This window comes from Protomyctophum parallelum (assembly GCF_964188405.1).
Source record: "Protomyctophum parallelum genome assembly, chromosome: 4".
In the NCBI taxonomy this organism is placed as follows: domain Eukaryota; kingdom Metazoa; phylum Chordata; class Actinopteri; order Myctophiformes; family Myctophidae; genus Protomyctophum; species Protomyctophum parallelum.
The window spans coordinates 11,180,743-11,196,755 of NC_139700.1; the positions used below are offsets into that span (position 1 = coordinate 11,180,743).

Genomic DNA, 16,013 nt, shown 5'->3' on the forward strand with positions numbered 1-16,013 from the left:
CACTGCGAGGGCTGTAACAGACCAGACCAAGAGGTCACAAGGTCACTGTACCCAGACCTCATCTCCCAATATGAGCCCTGCAGAATTTACACCGAGAAATGTGGAGTGTTGACGTAACTTATAGTTAAGGGTCCATTTAGGTGAATTACGCATTGTTTTTGGTTTTACGGTTTAAGATTGGAACTAGAAATGTGTGCTCCTCAGAGCACAGGTTTTGCTCAAATCCACCTGTTGGTGGCGCTATAACAGGCCAATGTGAAAAGGCTGGGATATATTCCTCAGCCTAGTAGGAAATTGCAATAAATCACGTAAATTGCACGCTGCGTTCATGATTTCAGGCTTTTTTTTCCTAAACGGGCCAATTCTACAAACTGAAAGCTTGGAATCTGAAATATCGGACAGATCCGTCTTGAACACATGACTATAGAGATTGTGTTTATTGTGTAACGATTTGTGGGATTTATGGACAGAATCTGGAGGAGTAATATCAAAAAAATTGTTTTACAAAAGTCTGCCTCCTGGTGGCGCTATAACAGGCCGTACTGGAAGATTTGGGGCAGAGGTTCATCGTTGGCATCCAGGGAGTGTGTGTGCAAGATTTGGCATCGACCAGGTTAACGGTGCCGGAGATTAGCTGGTAACAGACACACACACACACACACACACACACACACACACACACACACACACAAACACTGACACACGGACGGAGTGCAAAACATACTCTCTTCCCATGCCTCCGGCCTGGTGGAGACAACTACCACAGCTTAAAATACACCGGGGAATTCACACTGGAGCTAAACCATATTGTGACCAGTGTGGAAAACACTTCATTCACAATTCATGGTCTTCAACCAGCCAAAATGCTCACGTGTCTCCCCCCCCTTCCCCGCTCCCTCCATTGGCTCCCGGTTGCTGCCAGCAAAGAGTACAATACACTGATGCTGGCCAGCCTGGCCTACAAAGCAACCAAAGTACAGTAGAGCAGCCCCATATGTGATGATCCAACCAGTCTGATCCAACCCTACAATTACCGTAACCTTTCCCCCCCCCCTGCTCGCTCAGATCAGATCAGCAAACACAGGGAGGCTGGCAGAACAGTCGGGACAACGCTCCACACGTCCCTGACTTTTCTGGCTCCAAAACTATGGAATGAACTTCCCATTGCAATCAGAACTGCAGACTCACTCCCAATCTTCAGTAGTCTGAAAACTCACTGTACGGTATACGCAAAGGCTAAACTTAGATTTAGCATTTTATGCACTCTATACTAGTTTCATTGTACAGTCCAGATATTCTACTGTTAGACAGATGTTAGGTTCCTAGCTTGCTTATCATCCCTAACTATTACTATGAATTTGATGTGTTACCATGTGTTGTACTCGTTCTTGCTTACTGTAAATTGCTCTGGATTAAGAGCGTCTGCTAAATACCTAAAATGTAAATTGTCGTCTGCCGGTGGCCATTGAGCACCAGTTAAACCATTACCTCATCCCAAGAGTCCTCCATTATCACTAGCTATAATGACAGGCTTCCCGTCACCATGACAAAGGGGGAGCGATTATCTGTGCATTACACAGCTCCAGCTGTCCTAAAACGTACCTGCCTCAGAATGAGACACGAGTTGAGGACTTGACACATGACGAGACATTCCTAAATGGTTTCGCTAGGGCGGCCATTAGGAATTTGGAGTGGAAGTTCCCTTGAGAAAGAGCTCTCTGTGCAGTGTGCACCCTCTTCTGACGTCAGGATTTGGATGTGACTTGTGGATTATAGCAGCTATTATATCAGACTCAGGCCGAGTATACTACCCATGATGAGACCAAAAAAATGCTTTGGAGTGGTCCGAAATTAGCAGTTTAAATGCAGTTATTTTGAAAACTATATGAAAACAAATCCTCAATCATCATTAATCCCTTTCATCTTCACAGCCTTCATTACTGACATGCATTTCAAAGGTTGTGCCTGGAGCCATTTTGCTGGGATGTGGACACTCAAAAAGATCATTTGTATTCACATTGCACACATACACATTGTATCACAATACATTGTGAGCTTGTAGAAGAAAAACATCACACCTGTGTGAAGTGAGGGGCTCTCTTATCATCGTACATCATCATGACGTAAACTAGACACTGAGGTAAAATCCTCCATTCATTGTCAATGGGAATTTAATGCTTGTGTAGGACAAAGTTTAGCTGGTAATATTATTTGTTTTATTTGGGAAGAGCAGTACATTACAGATAGCATTTTCACATATGACACACAAGCAATTCCCAAGATTTTTTCTTTTTTCCCACCCCTCTTCCCTCAGGGAGGCTAGTCTTAAAGTTATTAATTCAGAGGTGGAGGAAAACATATGGAAAAATACTGGAATTTTGAGGTTGAATGCGAAAGCTATAGGCCTATTATTCCAAATGCTGGCCCTGCAGCCTTGATATCCTCTCTGTGACCGAGTGGTCACATTTATCTATCCTCAAATATCTGACCTAAATAGAGACTTTTAGAACCCCATTCTGCATGACCACACCAGGATCAGATTCCACTAATCCTAAATGCCACATCTGGGCGGGGGGCAAGGAAGGATATGCTGCAGCCTCGATCGCTCTGCCTTTCTGGGATAAATTATGTTTAACCCAGTGGTTTTCAACCCTCTTCAGTTTCATATCAAGTAGTCCCATTAGTTATTTGGCTTTGGAGCCAGTGTGGACCCCCATTTGATGAGATTTAGCCTCTCGGACCCAAAACTTATAATATTTTTGTTTTCATTGTCTCCACCAGGCCGAAGGCATGTGGGGAGAGTATGTTTTGCACTCCGTCCGTCCGTTTGTGTGTTTGTGTGTCCGTCCGTCCGTGTGTCCGTGACAGGCTAATCTCGGCCACCGTTAACCCGGTCGATGCCAAATTTTGCACACACACTCCCTGGATGCCAACGATGAACCTCTGCCCCAAACTTTCCAGAACGGCCTGTTATAGCGCCACCAAGAGGCCGCTTTGTGCAAAAACTTCACCGTTAACCCGGTCGATGCCAAATTTTGCACACACACTCCCTGGATGCCAACGATGAACCTCTGCCCCAAACTTTCCAGAACGGCCTGTTATAGCGCCACCAAGAGGCCGCTTTGTGCAAAACAAGTTTTTGCACAGTACACCTACAGATTTTGTCCAAACATCACGCAAATTGGTACACAGTCTCTCTAGAGCCATTCAACGAAACGGGTCTTTCAGATTTATCACACTCCATCCTGATTGGTTAAGATTGGCTTCCAAAGTTCACAGGAGTGCTCAGTTTCAAACAAAATGCTGCAAATCATGAACACATCGCGTGATTTCCGTGAAATTGTGCACCCACATTCCCACTAGGCCGAGGACGAAATGCCACATGAACAATTTCAACTCAGCCTCAAGGTGGCGCTATAACTGGCCGAAAAGTGTTTTTACCTCTAACTGCACGGATCTGTGGATAACCTGTGCCCGGAAGGGCACTTTTTCTAGTTGGATATGATTTGGTCCACAATTCCATACGATTTTGCTTGAATTTATAGGTCAGGTAAAATGTCAGTTCATTTTTCTGTGGCTACATTTTTTGAGGGGTTTGATTGATTGATTGATTTATTTATTAACAGTTTGCAGAATTACAGTACATTTCAAGCACAAACTCAAACTCAAACGACTGTTAACTGTGAGTGGACGACCCAATTAAGCATTACACTTGTTTACAAGAGGGTCCACCTTGTTCAATTCATCAAATGTGCTAGTTAGTATAGTGATAGTCCAGCTTTGAGGGTTTGTGTAAACACAAACACTGTCCTAACACAAACATTGAATGCCCAATGACAATGAATGGCCAACTGTGAGTGTTTGCATAAACGCAAACATTGAATGCCATTGACAATGCATGGCCAGCTTTGAGTGTTTGTGTCTATTTTGGTGTGTTCCACAGAGGGTGGGTGGGTTTGTTTTACAGTACACTGACAGTCATTCGTGCCATGGACTGAGCTGCAGCCTGGCTGTACCCATGGCAGATGCTGTTGTCAGTCAGTCAGTCAGTCATGCTCCCTCCTCTCAGGTTCGGTTGAGAGAGTCACTCACTCACTCACATCTGGAAGGAAGGGAACACCCCCTCGGTTAAACTCAGCCAACCTGCCGCCGGGGTCTGTCTGTGACTCTGTGTAGTGTAGTCAGCAGAGGAGGCATCACTCCGATCGTTGTTTTTACTACACAGCCATCATCATCCAGACCAGACCAGACAGATCGAGACGTTATCTTTCCCCGCCGTCGTAGCCCATTATAGCTGCGTCTACAACAATGGCCAGAGCTGCATCATAGCAGCACAGTGCCGCCTTGGCTTTGCATTTCAGCAGCGCAGCAGTTAATGGTTTCTGAATGTGTTGTTGTGCGTTGCTGAGTGCCGTGGTGTGGATCCCTCCTCACTACTCCAGCAGCAGCAGCAGCAGACCACCACCGCCACACTAGGAAGATGGCGTCGGAAGGAGCAAGCGCCGCCGCGGAGCAGCAGCCGCCGCCTCAGTTGCCTCCTCCTCCGATACAAACACTGGCGACCACGGTCCTCGGGAGTGTCGACGCGGTAAGCCAACATAACAAAGATAGAACCTGGACATGTTTTGTTGTCGGTGTGGTTCGGGTTTAGAGAGAGACACACACAACACACACACGCGGCGGAAAAAAGGGGGGACGAAAATCAGTGCGCATCTATTACATCCAAGCGCTGCTGGCTGGCTGAGTGCTTGCTCATAAAAAAAGCCACAGCAAGGCGGCGTTATTTTTTTGTGTCGATGATGATAAATCGAGGGGAACGGTCGGTGATTTACGTTTGTTTACAACAAGGGACACGTATATCTTGCTGTTATACCGTCCCGAGTGGCCCAATAGAATAGCCACTATTAAAACGTTTTTCATTTAATAGTCCTTTTGTGTTTCACCGTACGGACTCGTGGAGGGCAGCTTTCTTTTTCATTATGAACACTCAACAACACAGCCCTGTCGTGAGGTTATAGGTACTAAGGTACCCCACCACCACGGGCTATGTATACATTGATTTGCTGCTGCTGATACGTTACTATAATAGACCCACAGTCACGTTGTTACACATAGTAGTAGCCTGCAGGTTCTGCCTATAGCAGGCTCTGCACGCAGTTACGTGAAATAATGTCAGCTACCCCCCGTCCCCCGTCCCGTCAAAAAAGATCTCAATTTAATTTCCCACTTCCAACTGAGGAAAAACATATTTTGGTCTGGAGTGCAACCCTTTTACAATTCAATAAGCTTGTTGTGGTTACTATACTGTGGTTGTGTGTGTGTGTGAGCAAAGCAGCCTTCATATCAAAATGGCCCTCTATTTGTATGAGGAGACCACATTTGTTGTTGTTGTGTGTATTCTGCCTGGCCTATATTATATTGCAGCTAGCTGTGATGATGAAAGATGTCAGCATTTAGGTTCCAATAGGACTAAAGTGGCAGGGGAGCAGAATGGAGTGTTACTTGCTAGAAGGCAGTGATGACAGTATGTTTTACAGTATGTTTGTTGTTAACTAACTGCTTACTCTGCTAAACTTGTTTACACACAACTACCTGTGATTTCTAACGCTTCGGCCTTTCACAGGTTGCAACATATGTGCCAGCTAGCCCACTGGCGTGCCTTGCCTCTGCTTTGCAAATCGGTGTGTGTATAGATGCTGAGAGTGGTGGTCTGGTGGAGGTCCATCAGTGTGTTTAGATGCCGAGGGTGGGGGTCCATGAGGGTCCAAGGGTCCATCCATGGAACATTTCCTTGGTTGGCCTGGCTGTCAGTGTATTCCTGTCTGGCCCCTGTGGCGTCTGGCGTACTGCACAGTCACTGCTCGGCTGTCCATTGATATTATTGACCAGCCAATAATAATGGAACGGTTTGTGGTGGCAGCCATCCCATTTGCCACTTAACCTTTGTAGTGTACTGCGCAGCTCAAATGGTAGAGGATGGCACTAATATAATAATACTGCCACTAGGCATGCATTTGGGGTTTGTTTCCCTGTGTACTGTAGCTCATTGGCAACAATGCTAATATAGAGGGTATATGTGTGCGTGCATAAAGTGAGTGACAAAGTGAGTTTAGCGTTGTTTAACGTCATTTAATGCAATCAGATAGTACTTTTCTGTTTGGGCTGTCAAAGTAGTTTTTTAACACTCAGTAGGCATTCCTGCGTAACTTCCGGGTACGATGACGATGCCACACACATAACCTCTCCTCTATACTGCCAGAGCAAAGGCTTGGGGCCACCCATGTTAAACATGTAAACAACACTCTGTAAAGAGTGTTGGATAAAAGTGTCAACTAAAATGGCACGTTAATGGGGTTTCTGAAGTTACTCGCTTGACAAAAAATAAATAAATATACAAACCATTACGTTTGGGGGTGTTGAAAGGGGTTAGGCGGCGGCCAATGGAAATGTGTTTCTGGAATTAGAAGGTCCCATGAGAACGGAGTAGAAGGGTAGTGAGAGAGACAGACAGACGGACAGGCAGTGAGCTGTTGAAATGTAAGGGACGTGTGTGGGAGGACAGGAGAGAGAGAGAGAGTGTGTGAGAGATGGACGGATTGACGGACAGTGAGAGGCGGGGGGGGGGGGGGGGGGGGCAGGGGCGGTGAGGGAGGGGGGTGTACACCGGAGACCTTTCTAAATTGGTCTTAATTTCAGTGACTCAGCCGGCATAGCTGGGAGTTCCGTGTCAGCCAGCCTTCTTCAGAGCGTGCTCAGTGCTGCACACTGCCTTGCTTAATCGGTCTACGCCGGGGGGTAGTTTACATTTAGCGTCGAGCACCAACAGGTGCTCCCAAAGACGTGGCGACCGGCCTCCCTCCTCCTCCTCGGATCAGTCCATACTGTATATATCTCTGTCTGTCGCACCAGCCAATAATGCCCGGAGGGTTTTAGATTTTATGTTTCGTACACCATTATTATAATTACTGTAAACATCAAGTCTCCAGGGTTTCATTCAGATTATGTATGACACTGATTTACTACGACGCTATGGGATATTGGGAGTGCAACTTGTAATAGTGGTTCTCAAATGTTTTATTTGAAAGGAGCCCCTTAACTGTACAAATGGACCCTTTAGGGGCCATTTGGTTCCATTTGTACACCCTCAGAGTTACAGACATGTTATATTATTGCCATGCAGAGCTAGCTCCTTATGTTTTTCTTTCTGGAAATATTATTGTCCGTTCAAAAATGGAATTTTGACAAAAATATCCACCACAACAAGCCAGCATGGCGGTGACTCCTAGTCCTGAATATGCCAGGAGTCGGGACGGCCTCTCCTCTCTATCTCCCTGAAAGGAGGAGTCGTGGTGGTCTGACTCTGTGCCCCCCAATTCCTGCCATGGTTGGTTTAAATTATATAAAGTACTTTGCTGCTCTTTACCCACGCCTGCTGCTACACATCTTTTGTTGGTCCACAGTGGGGCGGTTTCTCCGGTGGAGCGTTCTCACAGATGACCGTCCCACTAGAGACAGAGAGAGAGAGAGATCAGAGGTCGGCCAATGGTGGCTCATTGACCACTTCCTCCTCATTCAGCCCGAGCTGGTTAGACTGAGTAGAGCCGGTTTACGACCGGTATTGTTTGACTTGGCTGTGGCCGCCTACCTACTCAAGCCATTCCATAGAGCTGCGACAGTGCGTACTGTTCCACTACAGCTGCACGATTCTCCTTTTCATTCCTAAGTGACATGTGTACAGTACACATGACTTGCTGTTACATAATGGTTCACCATCAGTTACATAAACTGCCATGTCATAATTTTATCATTTAAAAACCTTTTGTACAAGGTACAAGAAAGTGTCAGATTATTGAGTATAATTTTGGAAAGGATACTTTGCAAACTCAGCCCCCGTGGAACTGGGAAGTAACACGTCGATGTCACTCGCTGATGAACTAGAGCAGTGCTTCTCAAAATGGGGTCCTTGGAGGTGTTCCAGGGGGTCCCCAGCGAAATGAGCAGAGTTCATACGGTTTCACGGCACTTTAACCCTACAGTGCTTTTGAAAATCTTGAAAAAGTTGGAATATTTTTGCATTTTAACAACGCAAATATTGTACGGGTTGGGGGTCCACTGACTCCCTGCTGGCACTAAGCCTTTTCAGATCGGGTACATGGCCAAATACTTAATTAATTTGGCGGTGCTTGACACGAAGATGTTTAAAGAACTGCTGAACTAGAGAACTGAGGACTGCAGGCCAGCACGAGCCTCTGAATATTGGCCGCAGCGACTGCTGCCTATGCCCTTTGCACATGGCACACACAGCTCATGGAACAAATTAGCGTCAGCTTCCCTGAGTTCCCTCACCTGCTCACTGTGCAGAAATGTGTGCACGTGGCTGCGCTTGTATGCTCGCTATGCCAATTGACCAAGGCTGTAGGTCGCATGACATGACGAGCGAGGCTCAGAGAGAGAGAGGGTGACTGTCCGGCTGGCAAGGTTTCCGCCACATCTAATTCTCCAAGTGCGTCTTTTGCTGAGCATTGAACGGTCAGCTGTGTGTGGGTAGGCTGGGGAAATCAAAATAATGGCTTGGAGTGAAAGAATGTCTTCTTTCTTTTGTGTACAGCCATGCCCATGATGATCCATTCTGACAGATGTGACAGTGTTGCTAAATTGAAATGCTTGATTTATGCAAGTGTTTTGTTTTGCTTCTTGGATGAATTGAATTGAGAGCATCCCGTGTTACAGCAGAATATTGCTTATGCTTTTGTTCAGGGAAAGAAGCAAATAACTGACTTTCTTTTCCCTTTTCTCATTTGAAGTTTGTCTGAAAATGTCAATAGGCTACGAACAAGGGATATAGAAGTTCCAAGATTTAAGATTCAAAAATCAGTCAGAGAGAGTTTGTTAATGAAAACGGCATCGTGCTGAAACTAAACCCCTAAGTTATGGTTAGCCTGTGATTTAGGAGAGGCCTTTGAAGATGACGGTGGCTCCTTGATGAAATGGAATAATCTTGGCAACCTTATGTATGCTAGTAAATCAATACAATGAATGCTCCTTAGCGAGGTGATTGAACGTTGTTGAATATAAAGCAGGTATAGCAATGAATGTACCCAACATTCACAGAAGGGAAGGAAGCTCTTTACTTTTACTGTTTTGTTTTAATCCCTGTTGTTTATTCATCATCATCATCCCTCAAGTGCCCTCGAGATCTCACATGCTGCCTCTGCTGCTTTCAGTTGCTCATTGATACAAACACGTTCATTCACAACGCAAATACACAATCTACAATCTACAAAAACGCCTCATGTTTGAGGCTATTATTACCTTTATTTTATGTTTACTTTTTTTTATTCCTTTTTACAGGTCAATACAGACAGACAGGCGATTCAGTCAAAACAGTTATTTTTCTTTCTCTCCCCTGTGCCCCACCCCCTCCCCCCGTCCAGAGACAGCAAACAGATGCAAGGATAGAGTATATATGCACAAAATGTATATAGAGAATAGGATAGCACACACATACACAGAAAACAAAAAACAAAATACAAAAAACAAAGACAACTAGAAAAAGTGCCCTTCTGGGCACAGGTCTCCACCAGGATAGGAATGTAGGACATTGCAGCTTGCCTTCATCTGGTGGTTGGATAAAAGGGCAACAAAAGTAAATTATCCACAGATCCGTGCAGTTAGAGGTAAAACACTTTTCGGCCAGTTATAGCGCCACCTTGAGGCTGAGTTGAAATTGTTCATGTGGCATTTCGTCCTCGGCCTAGTGGGAATGTGCGTTCACAATTTCACGGAAATCACGCGATGTGTTCATGATTTGCAGCATTTTGTTTGAAACTGAGCACTCCTGTGAACTTTGGAAGCCAATCTTAACCAATCAGGATGGAGTCTGAGAAATCTGAAAGACCGGTTTCGTTGAATGGCTCTAGAGAGACTGTGTACCAATTTGCGCGATGTTTGGACAAAATCTGTAGGTGTACTGTGCAAAAACTTGTTTTGCACAAAGCGGCCTCCTGGTGGCGCTATAACAGGCCGTTCTGGAAAGTTTGGGGCAGAGGTTCATCGTTGGCATCCAGGGAGTGTGTGTGCAAAATTTGGCATCGACCGGGTTAACGGTGGCCGAGATTAGCTGCTCACGGACACACACACGGACGGACACACGGACGGACGGACGGAGTGCAAAACATACTCTCCCCCCATGCCTTCGGCCTGGTGGAGACAATAAAGGTACAGAGACTGTAATAAAGGAAAAAAAATAACCGCCACCAGCAATCATAGTCCCGGGAAGGTGGTATATTCCGGCCACATCGACCCCAGTCCTCACTAGGGGGTTAGAACATGGGGTCTAGTTAACCTTTATTTAACCATGCAACTGATTAAGAACTAATTCGTATTAACAATTGACCTTATGCAGACCACCACGACCACCATCTTGGCTTTAAGTTAATGGCAGGGTGGCAACTAGCCGCAATTTGCCACAGCCCATACATCCAAACAGAAAAGTCCTAATCTGATTGTATTAAACGACGTCAAACTCACCAACATTTCAGCTGTACGAAAAGCGTTTTCTTTATTTATAGTGTTTGTTTCATAAAAATCCACCGTAGACATTATGAGCGTTACGTTACGTTATGAGCTACTTTCTGTCAAGAAATTCCTTGCAGGTGATTATTTTTGAGTGGTGCAAAAGAACGGCAATGCCTCAATGTCTGTGACCCTGTGTTGGTTAATGAGCACCAGTATGTACCAGTAGGGGCGCCAGAAACAGAGAGAGAGAGACAGTGCTGCACTGTTGAGAGAGAGAGAGAGAGAGGAGGGGGGGGGGGGGGGGGGGAGAGGGGAGTTGCACCACTCGGTTCACACAGGTGTGATTTTTTAGTTGGAATTTGCCAGTGCTCGTTGGATATATCACTCAACGGTCCTGTTTTGAATTTGCACCTGTTTTGAATTGACAGTATCTGCCTGTCTTCCAGGAGTCTGTTGTTGAATTGACAGTATCTGCCTGTCTTCCAGGAGTCTGTAGTTGAATTGACAGTATTTGCCTGTCTTCCAGGAGTCTGTAGTTGAATTGACAGTATCTGCCTGTCTTCCAGGAGTCTGTAGTTGAATTGACAGTATCTGCCTGTCTTCCAGGAGTCTGTAGTTGAATTGACAGTATCTGCCTGTCTTCCAGGAGTCTGTAGTTGAATTGACAGTATTTGCCTGTCTTCCAGGAGTCTGTAGTTGAATTGACAGTATCTGCCTGTCTTCCAGGAGTCTAGTTGAATTGACAGTATCTGCCTGTCTTCCAGGAGTCTGTAGTTGAATTGACAGTATCTGCCTGTCTTCCAGGAGTCTGTAGTCAAAATCCCACGGTCACCGTTTCCAAATGTCATCTTTTTGGACTTTTTGTATGTGTTTCTTCTTACAACCTGCCTAGAAAATGTTTCTAATTGAGGGTACCGGCATGAAGTGGTCTGTGGTCACTCATTGTTTGCACGTTAGTCCTGCGGTCACTACGGGCCAAATTAGAATCTAATGGCCTAGCTTTGATGTAATTGGACGTTAATGGCCTCAAGGTAGGATGAGACTCATTTTAAAGCTAGTCTTAATGAGACCATAGTTTGTGAGCGGGAATGAATAAGTGGAGCATCTGTCATAGGAGCCCAACCTGTTTGTTTTTCCTTTGATGTGACTATAACCCAGTACCCTGTTGACTGTACGTATGGTTCCTCTTTGCTTAATTATGCCCCCCACGGGACACAAGTCCACATATAGGCCACAATTTATCGTATCTGTCCACACATTCTGTCCAAAACTCACACAAATCGGTTCATATTATCTCCGGTGTCATGTGATCAAGATGTATCTGTCAGATTTAGCAGATTCCATTCCAGTTGGCTATGTGACTGCCTTGTGCCTTCCATATGAATGGATGGATGAATGACTTTATTTAAGTGTCATGCCACCTCGAGGCCCATCCCTCATTATACGACACCTTTTCATACAGTTACAATAATTCGGATATACTCAGTAATGCTGATCGTCTACTCAACATGAGTACAACAAAACAAAACAAAAATAAACAAAACAAAACTCTGGCTGTACATATTTTGCAGGGTAGACAAGACAACCTGGTCTGGCGGAGATCTGCTGCACGTGATTTTTATTTTTTTACAAGCTAGAAACGCTTTGCAAAATCTCTTCTTTTTGGCAAATGATACACACTCATGCAATGGAGTGTGTGTGTGTGATCTGTAGCACATAATACATAGCAGCTTATTGTTCCTCATCGGATGTCTATTTTATGTTCCAGGAACTACAGATGCAATTCAGCTCTGTGAAAATAAAAGCCTGTGTGCCAAGGCTAGCCATGGGACAGTCCATTGTCTCTGCTAAATAAACACAACATAAAACCTTTTGTTCATACTGTTGAGTCCTGCTATCGTTTTTTAAATGCATCTGTGCCTCTAAGAATCAAAAGAGCATCTGGTTCAGTTATCATTATACCCGTCCCATTTTGGAAATGAGGGGATGTTGTTGCCTCTGTGCTCCAACAGTGTGTAATGTCGCGTTCACACAAGGCATGTGCAAAGATGCAAAGCATGTTTGTCTCTTTGTAGATCTGTTGCTCACACAGTCTTTGACGTCATCAAGCGGGCATCCGTAGTGATGTGTGTCAGTTGTATCTTTTGCAGCAGCTAGAAATGTAAAGCGCCTTGGATGAAGGCGCTATAGCAATGCACCATTTACCATGTAAGAGTTGGGCATGTCCTTTAATAAAAGTCTTATTTGTTGTGTGCTCTCTGTGTTTCAGAAATGTGAGTTTAACATGGATAATCTGAGCAAGCCTGAGCTGTTGACCCTCCTCAGTATTATGGAAGGAGAGCTGGAGGCCAGAGACCTGGTTATAGAGGCCCTAAGGGTGAGTCCCCTAATATCTGTCTCTCTCACACACACACACACTCACACTCACACTCACACACACACACACACACACACACACACCCTTGCACTTTCTTTTTTAAATGGGACTTCAACACACACCCTTCCCCCATACTTATATCAACCAATCGGTGTGCATTTGATTTGAGCCATTGTCAGGTTGAATTGAACACAGCCTATTTGAAGCAGATTAGCATCGGGGATGGCAGATTAAATTCAAATTAGAAATGGGTCCTTGTTGAATCCTGACTGTCATAAAATATGGATATATATATTCATTCCATTTGCAGACTACTTGTATGATCATTTAAGATGCTTGCACACTTGTCGTGCAAGCATCACAAGGTGTTACAATACTGAAAGAATGCAATCTACAGCATAGTGTTAGTTCTAATGCTCCCCGCCGGGTCACTGTCTGGTCTGTGTACCGAGACGAGTCCCAGTGCATGTTCTTCATACTCGGCACAGTCAGTGAAATGCAGACAGCGTAACATTGCTGCGGCAAGGATGAGACTGAGGGTTAAACAGATGAACATATCGATCACACATGGAATTCAAGGGGTATCCAGGACGGTGACTGACTGTGGCCGGCACGCACTATATAATAGCCAAGATGAGACTGAGTTTGCTGTCTCATTGTCTGTCTTCTCTGTGTGTCTCTCTGTCGTTGGTGTCCTTGCATTGGAGGTCGCCCGTCCTCCACAGGGGTAGGAATGGCAAGTTATTTCTGAACGAAGCCTTTATGGACTCTCTCTCTCTCTCTCTCTCTCTCTCTCTCTCTCTCTCTCTCTGTTTCTCTCTAGTTCTGTATTTAGGTCAGCGTTGGTGCCATGTTTGGCCTGTGCTCTACTTTAGCGCTGTCCTCTTAAACTCTTTTCTTAAACGGGATCTTAATATGAGATTCATACACCCTATTGGTATTGAGAGAGGTTGCAGGCTAGGTAGCGAAACCTAGCCACTCACGCCTGGCATTAATCAATTTTGGTGTTGGCACCACCGAGTGGCGCGCTACGAGCTTGTAGGTCTGCTATTTTTGAAAAATCAAAGAACGACTGACATCGAAACATAGCTTTTTCAGAAAACTGTCAGGATGCAGAAGACAGTTTTTATCTCAGGTCTCAGATTTATCTCAGATCTCAGGTCAAAATGGTTTAAAGTAGAACCAAATACAGTATACCTTGTCCTTTTTTATTCAAACGTGCCTGCTCAGTTCTCAGTTCTAGGTGTCCCTCAGGGCTGGGTTGGAGGGTTTGTAAGGTAAGAGTAAGAGGAGAAGGCGTATTGGAGAGAAGAGATTCTGAGAACGCTGCTAGAAAGTACAGTACCACTTGTAGACCCCCCCCCCCCCCCCTTTCTGTTGGCAGACGCTTCTAGTGTGTCACCTTACGTTTTCGGCTGCAACACTGAATGAATGATGCACATCGCCATCCACATACATATTAACTCTATATATGATGATTTCAGGTGTATCAGTACAGTAGAGGGACCCCCTGGGGACCCCCACACGGTAACTCTGTCATTTCTCAACCGTTTCGGACGCGGGGTGGCATGCTGGAACCGGCCCGCCCCCCCTGGGGGTGTTCCTGGGGGTCTGGATGTTCCGGGGAATCATATCTTTAACTCATATCGTTGCTTCTGGGGATCCCTGGAACAAAATTAACATTTTGAGTTGGGGGCCGGTGGCCAAATACAGATACATTTTTGGGTTAATCAATTCCTCAAAACTTTCTCCTGACTGTATCATCACGCTAATTCCCCCATGTAGCCCCCCATCTGGGCTCCCGTCTCCCCTGTGGATGACATCCTATCCAGGCTTTAGGGAGATCAAACTCTCTCCCCTCCCCTCCATTCCCTTGATGCCCTGATGATGGCTGTCCCGTTCACAAAGGCACTGTTTGTTCTGTCACTGATAGGGGGGGTGTGGGGGGGGGGGGAGGGGAGAGGGAGAGAGGGAGAGGGGGGGAGAGAGAGAGAGAGATTATAAAAGAATAGCGATATCATTCCTGCCTCTGGAAAAACTCAGGTATAGAGTGGAGTGGACAGAGCCCAAACAAACTTTGTCCTGGCTTGGAGTCCCTTCGTGGAATTTGTCGAGGACTTTTCCTTTAATTGAACTGTTCAATTATTTTGACCTGCTTTGTTCCGCCACTTTTTTTTTTTTTTTTTCAAGGGCTGGATTGGAGTAAGTCCTTGCGACATACTATAGCGTCATCTCCAAGGGGTGTACTTGTACATCATGTCCAGGGGGTACATCAAGCTGCCTCACGCTACAGAAACAAGAGATAGGCTTAGACTCCTATGGGCCTCATGGCTCGGCATTAAGGATTACTTAAATAGATAAATGGGGCTTCTTTTCCACTCTATACTCGACAGTCTGCTCTACTCTCAAATTGATGATGTTTAGGCAACGGTTATGTCACTGGACAGTACTACGTGCCTGGATTACGCCCTAATATGGATATACCCGTCTTTATCATAGCTGACTGACATCGTCCAACTTTGCGCACAGAGCGTGTCGCTTCTGCAACGAGTGCAAAAACCCTGGCAACGCAAGGAAAGCTACTCACGTGGTGACAAACATCTTCTCCGTATTGTATATGCACATGCATTTATCGGACACACTTATCCAGTAAGTGTGAGAACAGTATAAGCATGAACTGTAGACGACAAAAAAGGTAAATATAGTCATGTAAGTAATGTGCACAGATAACAGTGCAGTAGATACAGCACAATGGCAGAAATCCCTATAACAAACATATGGTAATAAAATGCAACACGGTCCAAATATGGTTTGTTTCTTTTTTGGGACGGTGTAAGCGGGGGAATGGAGAGAGTGTGCCAGACAGACAAAGAGAGAGAGAGAGAGATAGAGAAACAGGGAGAGCTGATATGACCTCTCAGCATCCCTGGCAAAGCAGAACCGTGTGCCATGATACAATAGAGGATTAAGACTACATCATCCCCGCCCCTTGCTTTTTCTACTCTCTCTCTCGCTCTCTCTCTGTCTGTCTCTCTGTCTGTCTGTCTCTCTCTCTCTCTCTCTTTCTCTCTCTCTCTCTCTCTCTCTCTCTCTCTCTCTCCCTCCCAAAACGACAGAA

General features: G+C 45.3%; 1 protein-coding gene across 1 annotated transcript in view; it reads left to right on the plus strand.

Moving 5' to 3' along the window:
* The first annotated feature begins 4,148 nt into the window (after window positions 1-4,148).
* The window catches only part of cttnbp2 (cortactin binding protein 2), a 103,870-nt gene continuing 92,005 nt past the window's right edge, over window positions 4,149-16,013 (plus strand). Inside the window, exons 1-2 of the mRNA XM_083763856.1 lie at window positions 4,149-4,588; window positions 12,788-12,895. Of these exons, the coding sequence (XP_083619982.1) occupies window positions 4,481-4,588; window positions 12,788-12,895 (216 nt within the window). The 5' untranslated portion in view covers window positions 4,149-4,480. The remainder of the gene's footprint in view (window positions 4,589-12,787; window positions 12,896-16,013) is intronic.